At 48.4% G+C, this 17,463-nt stretch overlaps 1 protein-coding gene across 3 annotated transcripts in view; it reads right to left on the minus strand.

Moving 5' to 3' along the window:
• Pdzd4 (PDZ domain containing 4) overlaps positions 1 to 17,463 on the minus strand; it is a 29,683-nt gene extending 12,220 nt beyond the window's left edge. Inside the window, exon 1 of one of the 3 annotated variants that reach the window (XM_008829555.3) lies at positions 17,024 to 17,463. In XM_008829555.3, the coding sequence (XP_008827777.1) occupies positions 17,024 to 17,083 (60 nt within the window). In that variant the 5' untranslated portion in view covers positions 17,084 to 17,463. The remainder of the gene's footprint in view (positions 1 to 17,023) is intronic. The other 2 variants (XM_008829554.2, XM_008829553.2) reach the window with 2 other exon arrangements.

The following is a 17,463-nucleotide window of genomic DNA, read 5'->3' on the forward strand; positions in this document are numbered from 1 at the left end:
ATGGCTCAGCGGTTAAGAGTACTGGCTGCTCCTACAGAGGACTGGGATTAGGTTTCCAGCACCCACATAGTAGTTAAGAACTGTCTGTAACTCCAGTTCCACGGGATCTGACGCCCTCTTCTGACCTCCGTGGGCATTGCACAACATGGGTGCACTTATATACATGCAGGCAATACACTCATACACATAAAAATAATAGCCAGACATGGTGGCGCATGCCTGTAGTCCCAGCACTTGGGAAGCAGAGGCAGGCGGATCTCTGTGAGTTCAAGGCCAGCCTGGTCTACACAGTAAGTTCCAGGACAGCTGGGGCTACAGGGAGACCCTGCTTCAAAAAGACAAACAAATAAACAATAAATAAATAAATAAAAACAAAAAACAAACGTGAAAGGGCCTGGGGAGATTGCTCCCCAAGTAAGGGTAAGAGTACTTGCTATGCAAGCATGAGGACCTGAGCTCAGATTCCCAGAACCTGTGTAAAAGCTGGGCATGGCTGCATGTGCTTATAACCCCAGCACTGGGGGCACCGACAGGTGGATATCAAGAGCTCACTGGCGGGTTCACTGAAAGGTGAAGGACAACAGTGGAAGACACTTGACATCCTCATCTTCTTCTGGCCTCCACATGTGGTCACATGGGCATGTACATTCACATACCTACCTACATGCAGCACACACATACCACAAAAAAACAAACTAATGAAAATAAAACCAAGTTGGAGGTTGGAGAGACAGCTCAGTGGGTAAAAGTGTTTGCTTCCCACACCTGATCTGAGATGGATTCTTGGGACCCACAAAAACAAAAAAGTAACAACAAATAAAAAGGAGAACATGAAGAGAAAATTGGGACGGGGAGCAATAGGACACATGAATAGTGACATGAAAACACAAAGGAGGCTATGGAATTAGAGGGATACAAAGGGGTGAGGGGATGGGGGAGAAGGTGGAGGGAAGAGAATCATCAATAACAAATTTTGTTTTAAAATTCAATAATGAAAGCCAATACTGTGCATGCTAGGTTTTTTTGGTCTTTTTGAGACAGAGTCTCCTGTAGCTGTCCTGGAACTCAGGGTGTAGACCAGGCTGGCATTGAATTTATACAGATTTGCCTGTCTCTGCCTCATAAATGCTGGGATTAAAGGCGTGTTCCCACCACACCAGGCAAAAAAAAAAAAACTTTTAAAAATGTTCCTCACACCTGTAATCCCAGCACTTGCAAGGAGGGGCAGGAGGAGTACGATTTCAAGGTTAGCCTCAGCTACATAGTGAGTTTGATGCCTGCCAGCTTGGCATAAATGAGATTCTGTCTCAAATTTAAAAAAGCCAACAATAGAAAAGATTTCTTCCAGGCTGGGAGTATAGCTCAGCCACAGATCACTTGCCTACTAATGTCCCCATCACTAAAAAAAATTATAGATATGTAGTTCCCTCACAAGGGCAGACCTACGTTCTTTGAAGCAATCTGGAAGGAATCCACTTTGCTTCCAGTGTTGGGAAAGTGGCACTTGCTGACAGAGACTATTGTCAGGAAACTATTAAATGAAAATGTTTCCTTCATCAAGTGCAACCTACCTCCTTTGGAATAATTCAGAAGAACTCCACTTTATCTTCCAACATTTTCCATGCCTGCAAGCCCACTTCCAGTTCGCAATGTAGCTCGGCTCATCTTCGCTGGCCCTCTGAGGCCTATGTAGGCCTTAGCACACATTGGCTATTGTATGCACCTTAGCAATAAGTGAGCTACCTTTTGGCAGCCAATTTCATAGAATGCTGAAGTCAAGTATAAGCCTCAAGGTTGCTCACAATGGCTGCATTAGCACTGTTGGCTTTGTACAAACAGCATCTCTTTTGAAATAAAAGTGCTCAAAGCACTACACTGAGGATACAGGGCAGCGCAAAGATCTGAAATGGAGTCCCCAGCAATTGCCACCCAAGGGCACAACTCCCTGGCCAGGATTGTTTCTCTTGGATGACAGACTCTTCAGCACCCAGGTCTGTTCCTTTTGTAATCTGTTGCCAAGACTGGTCCAGCTGAATTGGAGCCCTTGGCTGGGGCAGGGGTCCTAAAAAACTAGCCATCTGTAGACACCATGGCACTGGGTGTTCCTCATTGCAGCCCAGTCCAACATCCTTTCTAAAACACTGTCAGAATAATCTTCCCCCAAAGTATAACTATAAAAGCCTTTGAGAAAGTTCATCAGACCCTTTGAGAGTCAGCAATTATTATGGGACTTTTACAAGAATCCTCACCGTAGTGGTGGCTGTTGGTGTTGTTATTATGATTATTCGTGTGGGAGAATACATCTAACCCAAAATCAACTACTCTTTTATGTATGCCTGCATGTATGTAAGTGTAGCCCTGTGCTGCAATGCCTTCGGAGGACAGAAGAAGCATCGGATCCTGTGGAAATGGAGTTAGGGACAGTTGTTAGCCTCCATATGGGTGCTGGGATTCGAACCTGGGGCTTCTACAAGAATAGCCAGTGCTCTTAACCACTGAGCCATCTCTCTAGCACACAAAATTAACTACTTTTTAAAAATATAACTGAGAAACATTATGTGTGCCTAAATGCCACACAGCTAGCCTCATAACCCAGTAGTATTATTTTAGGCTTAAAAATTACTTAGAGCAAATTTTTAAAAATTATTTTTCGGTCAGGTGTGGTGTGCACACCTTTAATCCCAGCACTCGGGAGGCAGAGGCAGGCAGATCTCTGTGAGTTCAAGGCCAGCCTGATCTACATAGGGAGTTCCAGGCGAGCTGGGACTACAGGGAGAGAGACCCTGTCTCAAAAAGACCAAAAACAAATTATTTTTGATTTATTTACTTTTATTTTATGTGTCTAAGTGTTATGCCTGCATGTGTATAAGTGCACCCGTGTTGTGCAGTGCCCGCAGAAGACAGGAGAGGGCATCGTATACCCCGGAAGTGGAGTAAGGGACAGTTGTTAGCCGGGTGCTGGGATTCGAACCTGGTAGAGCAAAGTTTTGTTTCTTTGAGTCAGGGTTTCATGTAGTCCAGACTGGCATTGAGCTGCTGATCCTCCTGCCACCACCACCTCCCATTTGGTGGGATTAAAGGCACACACCATCAGTGCATACTTAACATTGACAGCAAATTTATAAACTTATAAAAGAGAATAGTATTGCACGGAGGGAGATGTAGCTCAGTTGGTAGAGGGCTTGCCCAGCATGCAACAAAGATCTGGGTTTGATCCCTAGCACTACCTAAAACTGGGTGTGTGGTATACTCTGTAATCCTAGCACTTAGGAGGATCAGAAGTCTAAAGTCATGAAGTGAGTTCAAGACCAGCCTGTGGGACTGGAGACATGGCTTAGCAGTTAAGAGCACTTAACTCTTGCAGAGCTCTTGTAGAAGACCCAGGTTCAGTTCCCAGCACCCACATGGCAGCTAACAACTGACTGTAACTCCAGTTCCAGGTGATCCACGCCTTCTTCTGACCTCTGCAGGCATTGCATATGCAGGCAATACACTCAGACACATAAAATAAAATTTAATTTTAAAAAGACACCTGTACTACCTGAGAACTTCTCAAAAAACAAAAACAAACAAAGAACCTAAAAAACAGAAACACCTCAGGAAGTTTGGGTGATGTCATTTTTGAAGAAGATGAAGTTGGTAGTTGGGAAAAAGAAACCCCTAAGGGGAGCCCTGGCTATGGGAAGTAAGGACAAAGCCCAGCCCCAGCCCCAGCCCCAGGAGTTGGCCCAGCAAGCCCTAGCCTTCCCTTGAGAGCCCTGGAATCTGTTTCTTCCTGGAAGGCTGAGGGTCTTACCATAGGGCAGGTGTGAGCCATACATTCTCCTCTCCAGGTGCCACCCCCTGTGAGATTTGCAGAAAGGGCTCTTTGGGTGGCCAAGGTGCGGTATGTGGCCCTGTATACCCTAGCTCAATATGTCTGGGCACAAGAGCACAAGAGGCTGGGAGTGGGGAGAGGACATGTTGACTGCTCCAGACTCCAGTGGACAGAGTCAGAGCCAGGATCCCTTGATTACCCTTCCTTAGAGGGTGCCAGTGAATGCCTATTCTGCAAGCTTTGGCTCATCCATGGCTGGGTATCCAGTGAGAGCCACCACTGCCCTAGCCTCTTGATATAAGGCCCTGTGTGCTGCTGTTGTCTCCCCACAACCAGCGGGTCAGGAGTATATGGGGCGGGCCTGCTGCTCCAACTGTTAAGAGTGCAGGAGCCTGTCTGGAGGCTAGGGGGAGGGGTCATGGTAGGCATGAGAACTGTTTTTTGCTGGTGGTGGTGGGGGTTTGGGTCTTTTTGAAACAGGGTCTCCCTGTAGCCCCAGCTGTCCTGGAACTCACTATGTAGACCAGGCTGGCCTTGAACTCACAGAGATCCACCTGCCTCTGCCTCCCTCCCGAGTGCTGGGACTAAAGGTGTGCGCCACTACGCCCAGCTGAGAACTGTTTTTTGAGACAAGGTCTCTTGTAGTCACAGGTTGGCCTTGAGCTCTTTATTCTCCTGCCTCTGCCTCCCCAGTGATAAGATTCTGGGTACGGATTAGCTTTAGGCATGGAGAATGAATGAGGAAAATGAGGTCCCAAGAGCCATTTCCTGCTTCCTATCAGAGGCCCCTAGACTGGAGTGGAACGGTCCTAGGAATCTTGTATTTTGGGGTAGCCCACATTCCCAGAGGGGCAGAGGACTGGTGATTTCCATGGAAGCCTGGAAAACAGGGGAAATAGAGAGGAGCTCTGTTCCCACCCCAGTCCAACAGGAAAGGTGAAAGGTGAAGCAAAGAGGAGGCAGGTGCTTCTCAATGGGGCAGAGAGCTTAGAACACAGTAGTACCTTCCACTTCTTCCCCTTCCAGTTCCACTTCCCTTTCCCCTCCCCCTCCTCCCCTGCTCACACAGTGTAACTGGAAGGTAGGAGGGGACAGGGGTAGAGATGAGTCCAGTAGTCAAAGAGCCCAGGAAATGTATGTACAAGTGACTTTTCGTGTCCGCAGTCCTCTGGGATCCTCTGAAAAGAGGAGGGCAGAATAGCCTAGCCTGCTACCCTCTCACTGGCAGAACTAAGGGAACAGCAAGAAACAAGCAAGCATTTCAAACTACTCAGTTAAAAGTTACAGAAAAAGCTGAAGTTGCTTGAGAGGGGGAGGATCAAGTGGTCAGGGAGGTAACATGTAAACAGAACTGAATGGGGACAAGGGCTAGCTGGCCATGCGAGGGTAGGATATGGCTTATTGTTTACCTTAGCATGAGACCAAACAGATAAATATGGTGTGGCCCATGCAAAGCAGATTATTATTCAACGACAAAAAGGAATAAAAAACTGCTGATGTGTGCCCCAACATGGAAGCACCTTGAAGATGGTCTATTATTGAGCGAAAGAAAGCAAATACAAAAGGCCACACACATTAAATGTATTGTCCTCAACAGGCTAAATCATGGGGACAGAAATCAGTATGTAATGATTGCCAGCAGCTGCGGGAAGGCGACTGGGAGTGGCGGTTTAATGGTCTCTGTTCTCTTTGGAGGCAACGAACGTGTTCTGGAATGACAGCAGTGACGGTTCCACAACATTGTGAAAAAGATGAATTGTCATCAATAGCACATTTTACATTATTTGTACTTTGCCACAGTAAAACTTAAAACTGCTTACAGGTCCACAGAGACCAGGGATATCCTTAAAGAAGGAAGGCTGTGGAACAGAGAGCTCCAGAGTTGGGGCATAACTAGAAATGGGAATGTGTGTTTGCTTGCTTGTTTTCAAAGAGGATCTTATCTATCATTGTAGCCTAGAACTCTCTCTGTAGCAAGCAGAAACGATCCTTAAGCTGCTGTTCCTCCTTCCTCCGCCTTCCAAGAGCTGGGATTATAGACGTGGGCCATCACACAAGGCTGAACACATTTTGTTCATTGCAGTTTTAAGGTCCTGAGTCCTGTAAACACCTCCAGTGCTCCACTCCACCTACACTTGTCTCAATCACAAGCTGCCAACTCGAGTATGCTGTGACCATTGTTGCTGAATCCAAGTACAAACTGTTCTTGATTTGAAATCATGAGGAAGAGATGAAGTGGGAAACTAAATGGAAGACTTTGGGGCACCCTGATATTGAATGGTTGAGGATAGGGAATACAGCTTTAACGTCAACAGAGAGAACCAACGGAAATGGGAGGGGGGCACGATGGAGAGAGAACTTCTGGATTTGTTAGCTGGACACTGCCTGGAATGGGGCGTCGAGAAAGATTTTACAGAAATGCATGGGTGTAGCTCAGGATGCTTTGTTCCCTTTTAGTTTTAAGAGAGGAGCTTGTGGGGAGGGATGGATGCTGATGAGAATCAGTAGAGTAAAAAAAATTCCTTAGGCCAGAGAGGGGAGGGAGTACGCATCAAGACCTAGAGAAGGGATCCCGAATGGGGTGGCTAACACCGCTATAACACTTTGGCAGTGGGTAAGTACGTTGAGTCCGCGGTGAGTCCAGGGGACAGGGGGCTGTGGCGGCTACACCAAGGGCGGCGGAAGGCGGGGCCTCGGGAGCGTTCGCCCCGCCTTCTGGGTCCGAAGCGGCAGACAAAGAGCGCGCGGCGGCAGCAGAGGCGGAGAAGCAAGGGCGGTGGCGCGTGCAGCAGCACTCTGCCCGGGTCCCCGTGGCCCCAGCTACAGTGCGTGATGCGGCCCCACCCCGCGCCAGCCCGCATGAATGGGGCTCCAGGTCCTCCTTCACAGACCCTCCGCAAACACACGTGGCACGTTGTGGAGCAGGATGCCTTCTTACCAGTCCAGGTCCGGAGCAAGAGAAGGGAGATGGGGCCAAGAGAAAAGAGTCCTACCTTCAGAGATCAGCAAGGCCTAAGAGTTCCCATGTGGCCTGACAAAAAAGGTCCCTGGCATTTTCATCGATAACGCAAGGGGTAGCAGGTGAAGCCACATCATTTCTAGGGGGACCCTGGTGCCGCAATCACACCCTCCTTACCCCACTCTTCAGATGAGGAGACTGAGGCTGGGGCAAAGAAAAAAAAAGGCAAGTTAGCCTCCAGTTCCCACCAACCTGCTGGCTAATAGCTCTGCAGTCAGTATACAGGAGGATGCGCAGGAAACAGCTTCCTAGGCCCACACAGGTGTTCCTGGGATGTCCAAATGAGCAGATCAACAGAGGGAAAAGAAACCCAAAGAAACACAGCAGGTCCTCGACATTCTGCTTGAGAGAGGGACAGTGAGTGTGTGTGTGTGTGTGTGTGTGTGTGTGTGTGTGTGTGTGTCCAGTGGCATGGCAGATGCCCCATTTATGTTTGCCCAACTCTCGGTTTTGAAAATTGTCACCTTCCAAGATGGGCAAACACCTGCATGTTCCCTTTACCCAGATTTCCCCAGAAAGCACTTTCTAGCACACCTGCTCTGGCCTCTTGCTCCCCTCACACATTTGCAGAAGAATTTGCAAGCACCAAAACCATCACTCCATTCTCCTTGAACACATACATTACTATATACTTTACCACAGATCCTACAAGACATTTCCAAATCGTACCAATTGTACCATGACACCCTTATAACTAATTTTGATCCTGGATCCAATCAAGGAGCACATGTTACATTTGTCTCTAGTCTACTTTTTAGTCTAAAGCAATCTACCCACTGTTTCTCATGACACTGACCTCTTGGCAGAGTCCTTGTAGAATATCCTATAATCTACACTTGCTGATTTGTTCCTGTGATGACTCAGGTTAAACATTTTGACAAAAGAATCAGCCAGGTGACAATTCTGTATCCTGCCTCCTGCCCCACTGCATTCCAAGATTGGGGATGCTCAGTTTTATCACATGGGCAAGGTAGTGACTGTAAATCTCTCCCTTATAAGGTGCACTTTTTGTTTGTGACACACTCTTGCCACAAAGCTCAGGCTGTCCTCCTCCTGACTCTGCCTCCTCAATTTTGGGATTCCACATGTGTACATGTGTCTTGGCATATGATGCAAGACTCCTCTTCCTAGTTCACAGTGATTGGGGGCAATGCTTTGAGGCCTGGCAAACACCCTGTTTCCAACCTTTCACATCTAGTAGTGTTACCATACAGTGATGACCCTTGCCTGAGTGAATTATTCCACTGATGGCTGCAAACCACCCCCATCCTTCAATCTCTGTACCCACCCTTTCTGCCCTTCAGCCCAGTGCTAGAGGGCAGAGAAGGACAGGAGAACTGTTCCTGCAAGGCCTTTTTGAGTAGTTGGGGAGGAGGTGGTACCTCGAGAGCTGCCTGCATGTTCGTAAGGGGTATGGGTGGTGGGCATAGGGTCGGTTCATGTCCTTTAAGACCCCATTTAGGCAGTGTCCTCTAGAAGTCCTAACTTCCGAATTGAATAGGTCTGTGATGGCCTTTACTTGTAAAACACTCTACTTCCCCACTGATACTGATGTCATCTGGGGCTTCCACTGACCTTCTCCAAATTCCTACTTCAGGTTAGCAGCAGCAAACCAACCCCACCCCCAGTTTGTGAGAAAGAAATGCAGATTCCAAGGCTCCATTTCTGAATCTGGACAGGCATTTTAACAGGGATCTCCCTGTAATGGAGTGAAGCCTGGTCTGAGACCTCCTGCAAGATGCACCTGGATATGGGGTCTGAAGCAGGGGAAGGGGTGTACACAAGACTCCTATAACAAAACTTCAGAAACCAGGCTGGGCTCCAAGCATTTCCCCTTCCCAAAGCCACTTCGTAGGTAATGCTAGCCCAGAGTCTGCTGAGATTCCCCCTCTGCCTTTCCAGAGGCCAGCTGCCTCTTTACAGCTCTGCAGTCCTGCCTCAGAAGTACACAGAAAGAATGTCCAGTAAGGTGTAGATCCAACTTCTGAAGCCATCTCCTTTGAATATTGTTCACAGCTTTCCAGATACAATATAAGCCACTTGGGAACACTAGCTGCCATCACCTCTGGCTAACCTGGCAGAGCGAGTGCCGATCCACATCTAGCCATAATCATAATGATGCTATCTGCCCCAAGCAGCCATGAGGATCAAACAGAACACGTTATGAAAAGGAATACACCTCAGCATCCAGGTCTGCAAGGTCTCAGTCTGTCCTTCCATGCAAAAAGACCAAGTATGCCTCTACTGTTGTCCCTGTCCCTCTCCTAACTCACCTTAGGTGCTACACTTCCTGGCAACTTTGGAGCCTTTTCCTGTTTTGTTTTGTTTTGTTTCCCCTCTCTTTTCTTTGACATTACAGATACTCAGAGTAAGAGAAGGCATATCTCTGTCACCGGAGTTAGCCAGGAACACACTATGCATAACAACCGAGGGGGCTGCAGCAGCAACACTGGCTACTCAACAGGACCCAGGGGACCCAATGTAGACCTTGATCACTGCCAGATGCATGCAAGCTACCTCCATCAGCTCATCTACTCTAGGCAAGTGCTCTTTCACTCCCACATAACAGGTCAGGAAATTGGTCAGCACACAGCTTGCCCCTGATCCCACAGCTAAGGGTTGGAGCAGAGCCATTCCTATCATGACACCACACTGAAAAGAATCAGATTACACAGACAACCCCAGGGCCCAAGGCTGAGATGAAACTCAGATTTACTCCAGGGTGTGCATGTGTAAGACATGTTGTTCTGGGTTTTGTACATATAACTACATATATTTGGAATGTGGAGTGTAACATATTTTCTATATCATGTCTATATACCTGTGAAACCATTGTCACCAAGACAGTGGCCATTAGTGTCATACCCAAGTATCTGCATGGCCCTGCTGTCCATCCCTACAACTGCTGATATGCCAGTCACTATTTCAATGGATCAGACAGTCCTTGGAACTCAGAAGGAAAGTGCTAGGAATGTAGCATAGGTCTAGCATGTGCAAGGCCCTAGGTTGAATCTCCAACACTGTATAATATGATAATTTGATCTTTAACACCAAGGCTGCAATGGAAGCATCACCTACAACTTTTTAAACATTTTTGTTTTTTGTGTATGAATGTTTTGTATATATGTGCATGTCTGGTGCCTGAGGACACCAGAAGAGGTAGTCAGATCCACTGGAACTGGATTTACAGGTTGGTCACCATGTGAGGACTGGGAACTGAATCCAGGTCCTCTGCAAGAGCAGCAAGTGCTCCTAACTGCTAAGCCATCCCTCTACCCCTCACCTACAAATTTTTTAAAGATTTACTTTTATTTTATATCTATGTGTGAGTGCCTACATGCATGCATGTGTGCCACATGCATGCCTGGTGTCTGCAGAGGACAGAAGGGAGTATCAGATCCCCTGGAACTGGAGTTACTGGAAGTTATGAGCTGCCTGATATGGGTGCTGGGAATTTAACTTGGATCCTCTGCAAGAGCAGTATGTGCTCTTAACTGCTGAATCATCTCTCTAGCCCCTCACCTCCAAGGCTGAAGCAAACCTGGGCAACAGAGTGACCTATCTTTAAAAAGGAAAAAAAAAGCTGGGTGTGGTGGCGCACGCCTTTGATCCCAGCAGGTAGGAGGCAGAGGCAGGCGGATCTCTGTAAATTCAAGGCCAGCCTGGTCTACATAGTGAGTTCCAGGACAGCTGGGGCTACAGGGAGACCCTGTCTCAAAAAAGACCAAAAAAAAAAAAAAAAAGGAAGTGCAGGTGTTATTGTTCTTGTCCAAGGTACAGAGGCATTTTATATTTTAAATATTGGGGTAGGACATGCTTATAATCCTAGCACTTCAGAAGAAAGGCAGGAGGAGAATCAGGAATTCAAATCCATTCCCAGCTGTGCAGAATTCATGGCTATCCTGGGCTACATGAGACGCTGCTGAAGGTTGGGGGAGGGAAGAGGAAAAGGGCCTATGAGATGGCTCAGTGGATAAGGATACTTGACACCAAGCCTGACAATCTGTATATTCCATCCATCCCAGGAACCTACATGGTGAAGAGAACTGCCTCCTCCAAGTTGTCCTCTGAGTCCCATACATGCACCGTGACATACATGCAACACCCCCCCATACACACACAATAAGCTTAAAAATTTAAAAAAAGAAAATCTTGGGACAATGATACAAATAAAGCATGGTGACCAAGTCTGGCCTATTAGAATTCATTGCCTCCTTTCATTCATTCTGGTCACAGTGACTTTTCTTCCCCAGGAAAGGATGGATGCAGAGCAGGTAGGCAGATGCAGATCTCTTAAACTGGGCAGTGGAGGAGGGGTCTCTACCTGGGATGCTAGCTGCCACAGCAGGGACTCGCACGGCAAACAGGTACTGGAAGAAGGCCTGAGACCATCCAAAGGGCTGGCTAGGTATCTTAGGCTGGTGGTGACTCATCCTCTCTCAAAGGGCCCACTGGGCAGTGAGTGGGGACTGAAGAAATGAGTAGAGTGCCCTGCGTGGGGGCTGATTTACTAGCAGGTCAGAGTCTCAGAAAAAAAAAATGTCATGTTTAGGAAGACTGGGATAATATGGAAGACAATGAAACAGAAAAGGTCTCTAGAATTTGGAATCTGACTAAATACATGCATGACAAGGGGGTCGGCGGGTCCAGGAAGCAGGAGCACCAGGAGAGGCTCTGGAAAGCAGACACTTAGCAGCTTTCCCCAACAACATGTAGTCATCCTTTTTAGCAGAGGGAAGATTTGTATTTTCCAAGCGTACCCTCTCATCCCCCTGAACCCCCGAAACCTGTGTGCTGGGAGAACATGACTGCCATAATAGAGATGGGCTTGGAGTTCTGACATGCTGTACTAAAGGGCCTGCAACAGACCTTTTCAGCAGAGAATAAAGGAACAAAACCACCCAATCATCTCAATAGCAGCAGAAAAAGCATTTGACAGAATCTAACAATCTCTCATGATAAAAATTTTCAGCAACTCTTAGCCTGGTAAAGGACATATATGAAAACCCCACAGAGAGCCTGGGATTCCAATATTCTCAGGCAGGAGGATCAAGAATTTGAGGCCTCCTCTCCACAGCAAGATCCAGTCTCCGAAAAACAAAAACAAGCCTAGTGTAGTGGTGAAGCCCAGTACTAGCCTTTAATCCAGCACTTGGGAATCAGAGTCAGGCAGATCTCTGTGAGAGACCAGTCTGCCTACACAGTGAGTTTCAGGCCAGCTGGGTCAGGGAGACCCAGTCTCAGAAACAAGACAGACAAGATGAGAGGGGAGGGGAGGGGAGAGGACAGGAGAGAAGAGAAGAGAAGAGAAGAGAAGAGAAGAGAAGAGAAGAGAAGAGAAGAGAAGAGAAGAGAAGAGAAGAGAAGAGAAGAGAAGAGGAGGGAAAGAAAAGAAAAAGCAAACAAAAAGCACACAGCTACCGTTCTAACTGGTAGAGAAGTGCACACTTTTCCCTCTCAGACAAGGATGCCTGCACTCACTATATTTACTCAACTCTGTAGTGGAGGTTCTAGCCGCAGGAGATTGGTAAAAAATGCACACAGATTGGAAATAAGTAAAATTATTTCTATGTGCCAACAACATATTCATAGTACATAGAAAAATCTACAAAGTGACAAGAATAAATGAGTTGAGATTGCACAATACAAGATCAGTGTGTGAAAATTAGTAATAGAGACTGGGGTGGTTAGTTGAGTAGTAGAGTGCTTGTCCTAGCTAGTGCAAGGCTGCAGGATCCATCTCCAGCACTTAAATGTATTTCTATACATTGACAATGAGAAAACAAAAAAGTGAAACTTAGAAAACAATTCCAACTAGGCACGGTGGCGCACGCCTTTAATCCCAACACTGGGGAGGCAGACACAGGTGGATCTCTGTGAGTTCAAGGCCAGCCTGGTCTACATAGTGAATTCCAGGACAGCTGGGGCTACAGGGAGACCCTGTCTCAAAAAGACCAAAGCAAAACACACACACAGTGAGCTTAGTAGGCTACACACACACACAAAAGAAAGAAAGAAAGAAGAAAGAAAGAAAGAAAGAAAGAAAGAAAGAAAGAAAGAAAGAAAGAAAAGAGAAAACAATTCCAAGTCTAACATGGTGACTCCTAGACTTGAGAAGCTGAGGCAGGAGGATTGTCATCAGTTCAAGGCCAGCCTGGGCCACACAGTGATTTCCAAGCTAGCCCGGGCTACAGTGCCTCAAAAAGAAATTCCATTTACAACAGCATCGAAAAGAATAAGATGCAGGGCTGGAAAGATGGCTCAGCAGTTTAGAATGTGTATTGCTCTTCCAGAGGTCTGGAGTTCAGCTCCTAGCACCCACATCAGATAACTCACAACTGCCTGGAACTCCAGCTCAAGGATGCCTCTAGCCTCTGTGGACACCTGCACACACCATACACACACACACACACACACACACACACACACACACACCTGAAAATAAAGTAAATTTTAAAAATTTAAAAAGAAAATCAGCTGGGCTGGGTATGGTGGCACATACCTTAAACCCCAACACTCAGGAGGCAGAGGCTGGTAGATCTCTGTGAAATCAAGGCCTGTCTGGTCTACAAAGAGTTCCAGGCCAGCTGTAGCTACAGGGAGACCTGTTTTTAGAAAAAGAAAAGAAAAAGAAAAGTCTGGCATGGTAGTGCACACCTTTAATCCCAGCACTCAAGAGGCAGAGGTAGAGGCAGGTAGAGTTCTATAAATTCAAGGACAGCCTGGTCTACGCAGAGAGTTCCAGGCCAGCTAGGGTTATATGGTGAAACCCTGTCTCAAACAATAACAAAACCCACAAACAAATAAATGAAATACTGAAGCACAAGATATCATTGAAATAAAGACACAAACAAATGAGCAATACCCTCCAATTTGATCTACAAATTCAAGGTCATCCCCATCAAAATTCCAGTTGGTTTATTTTCTGAGAGAACAAGATGGTCTCAAAATTCAAACGGAAACAAGGGACCCAGCAGAGTGAAAACAATCTTGAAAAACAAATGCAAAGTTAGGAGCAGTCAGAGCATCATAGTATCATAGAGTCAGATACTTCTGCAAGGTGGATAGGCAAATGGACAATAAGCACAAGAAAAGATGTCCCAGTGTTTAGCCAACCGGTTATGCAAGTCAAATTCACAACGTGGGATAGGGAGTGTGGCTCCTCCGTAATAGAGCTCTTCCCTGGCATGTGCAAGTCCCTGGCTTCCATCCCCAGCACCACATCTGAACAAAAAGATGCCATTTCACACCTCATAAGATAGCTATGAGAGGTAACCAGAAAATAGCAAGTGTTGGCAAGCATGTGGAGAAACTGGAACCCTTGTATATTGCTACTGTTAATGTAAAATGGTACTACTACTGTGAAAAGGTGACTTAAAATTAACATATGATCCAGCAATTCTATTTTGGGGTTATTATTCAAAAGAATTGAAAGCAGGTGTAGAGTACTTCTACATTAGTATTCACAGCAGCACTATCCGTAAGAGCCAAAAGCACTGAATTGTTCACTTTGAAAACATACATTGCATGGTAGATGAATTTTATGTCAATAAAGCTGTAATTTCTTTTAAGTTCTTGTGCGTCATTGTGAGAAAGGGTCCCTACTGGCAAGCTACAGAGGCCATGAGTGGGCACTTTAGGAACAGCAGGGAGACGGGCACTCAGTCTGGGGGAGCATGTGTGTTTAAGGATCCTGGGAGTCAGGCAAGGGGTCCTGGAAGCTTCCAGCATTTTCAAGACAAAAGTGTCCTTCTACTCTGGTAGAAATACAATCTAGCCTGATAGAAACTCCCTGAGTCTGCTGGGCAGTCCCTCTCAGAAGTTCTGTCACCTGGGCTGGCTAATACCTTTCACCGTTTTCCATATACATGTTTTTCATTCATTTCCTTTCTTTTCTCTTAATTTGAAAGGTTAGCTCTGCATTTATTTATTTATTTATTTATTTATTTGTTTGTTTATTTATTTGTCTTTTTGAGACAGAGTCTCCCTGTAGCCCCAGCTGGCCTGGAACTCGCTATGTAGACCAGGCTGGCCTCGAACTCACATAGATCCATCTGCTTCTGCCTCCCTGGGATCAAAGATGTGTGCAGCCTGGTGGACTCTGCTTTTAAAAACCATCTCATCTCTGACTGTGCCAAGAAAGGAGAACGTGAAAGTTTGTATCCAAACTTTAAACAAGCTTTTAAGGACCAGCATCCCCTGGGTATTGAGCACAGGATGGTGGCTGCACTACAGTGGCCCCAGCTCCTGGCCCAGGACAAAATCCTTTCTGTGGGAAGTAAGGCTCTCTATGAGAAGTGGGGCTCTCTTTTAAGCAAAGGATCTGATAGGAATTCTCACACCCAGGGATCCCTCGGCTCCTCCCCCCCCACCGCACCATTAGAACCTCACTGTAGGCAGCTCCACTGGACATATGGCATGTCCAGGATTGCCAAGGGTCACCAGTGTCACTTCCCACCCATGGTTCTTTCAGGCCTACCATGTGACTCAAGTTATCCTCCCCTTTCCTCCTGTCCTGTTGAGGCCAGCTTTATTACTAAGCACTACACCAGCACCTTCTCTAAGAAAGTCAAGAGACCAGCTTGGAACTGTGGGCCATTGATAGAAAGGAAGCAGTAAGAATGGGTTCTGTAGTCCTATCAACGACCAGCCCAACCCCATGTTCTGCCCCAGTTCTGAAATCCAATAGGTTCTAATGAATCCCTTTAGTCAGTCTCACACTGGGTCATTCAAGACCCTTACATCATTAGGAGTGGCAACAGCCAGCCAGGTAAGGGGTCTAAACACCCAAACCAGAGAGGAGAAACAGCAGCAGTGGAGCGGGTTGGCCAGAGGGAAGAATCCAGAGGGCAGAGATCTGGAGATGAGACCCAAGTAGAGAAGGGATGTGCCCAAGAACTCCCACACCTAGCCCGCCACTCCCACCCTCTCTGTCCCTTGCCTCCTGTTCTTGCTAGTCAGATAAACTAAAAGTAAGAACGCTGGGTTCCCAGAACCACTTCAAAACCTCACTACTGTGATTCACTCCTGCTTCCCGGCTCGTCCAAGAGCCGTTCCCGCAGTTTTCCCCATATGCCCGGAAGTCCACAGGTTTCCCTCTAGCCAACACCTCTCTTGCATGCACTTGTTCCCTGGTCCTGATCAACAAACTCAGGAGGAGCTAGAGCAGGAGCCACTGAACACACACCTGTTTGCATCCACATCTGCTCCTGGCCCTAACTCCCTTTGACCTTGATCTCTCTACGCTTAGCCCTAGTGGGTCTCAGTTCACATCATCAGAGACACATTTCTCTAGACAAGTCGCAGGCTGCACATAGAAAGTACACACGCGGGGCTGGGGAGCCTCCGCGCACACACAGACGGGGCACAGGCACGCACTCACGTAGTCACGCCACGCACAGACAAGGAAACCCCGCTCGTGTCTGAAGGGCTGGGCTCAAGGTGCGAGCGTGCGACGAGGTGTCTCTTCCCACCCAGCACGCGTTGCTCGCAACGCCCTCCAAGTCCCCCCAGGCCCAGCAGGCCACAGCGCGTGCCAACAGGCAGAGCACCGGCCGGGAACCGCCGCCACCAGTGGCACCTACTCACCCAAGACGACCGAGGCCCGGGAGCCCACTGTCGCGGCTGGGTCAGACCAGGGAATGGGTGCAAGAATGGGCACCCAACCGACCCCAGCCCGGTCGTTGACGGCGCATTAGGGCTGGCCTGCGGGGACCGGGATCTGGCCGCCTTCAGCATCACCAGCACTCAACTGCTTCTTTGGGTCTGGGTTCAGCCCAGGGAGCGTGTGCCAGGGACCGAGCTCGTTGCTATGCAACCTCCAGCCCGCGCGGGGCATATAGCGCCTCCCGGCTCTGGATCCCGGGACTGAGAACTGTCCCACTCGGGTCAATCCCAACTTCCCCATTCCGACCTGATCTGGACACAGGCTTCGTCCCCGTACGTACTCCGGGCGTCCAAGTGATGCGCTTCGCATCCCCATCACCATCCTGCTCCCCCATCTGGGGCCAGTTCCCACGGAGCACCAACACCCAGCAACCCAGAATCTTAGGGTGAGATTGGTTCCCTACCTTTTCCTCTTCCCCCTCCCACACCTGCCTCTCGGACTCCACCTGGCCCTCCCCACGAGGTTTGCAGCTTCCCTCAGCCGGGCTGCGCCCTTCTACCTAGCGGTCCAGGCGCCCTACCTGAAGCATCACCTTGTATTGCTCCTCCGGTTTCTGGACCACGCACATATTACATCCCATGGTGCTGGCCGGAGAGGGAAAGAGGCGGGCGGGAAGGGGATGGCGTCTTTCACTGGCCAGTGCGTGGGACCTCGGGTCCCGGGCCGGGGCCGGGGGCCATACTCTACCGCGGGGGGCCGAGCCGCCTAGCGGGGGAGGGGGGCACGCCCCCAAGGGGAGGGCAGTTCCACGCCCCTCGGCTTAACTCTTCGTTGGCCGAGGCCAGACGCTGGCATGCTCCCTTGCACCCAACCAGGGAGAAAAGGGCAGCGGGGGATGGGCGGGCGCGCCGGGCGTTGCCTGGCTACGGCCCCCCAGGAGGTGCAGGAGTGCGCCTGGCCGCCGGGGCCGTCAGGGACCGTGGGCTACGCGCCTCCCCGCCCGCGGGGCCCTCCGCTGCC

This window comes from Nannospalax galili, unplaced genomic scaffold (assembly GCF_000622305.1).
Source record: "Nannospalax galili isolate Female #2095 unplaced genomic scaffold, S.galili_v1.0 scaffold513, whole genome shotgun sequence".
In the NCBI taxonomy this organism is placed as follows: Eukaryota; Metazoa; Chordata; class Mammalia; order Rodentia; family Spalacidae; genus Nannospalax; species Nannospalax galili.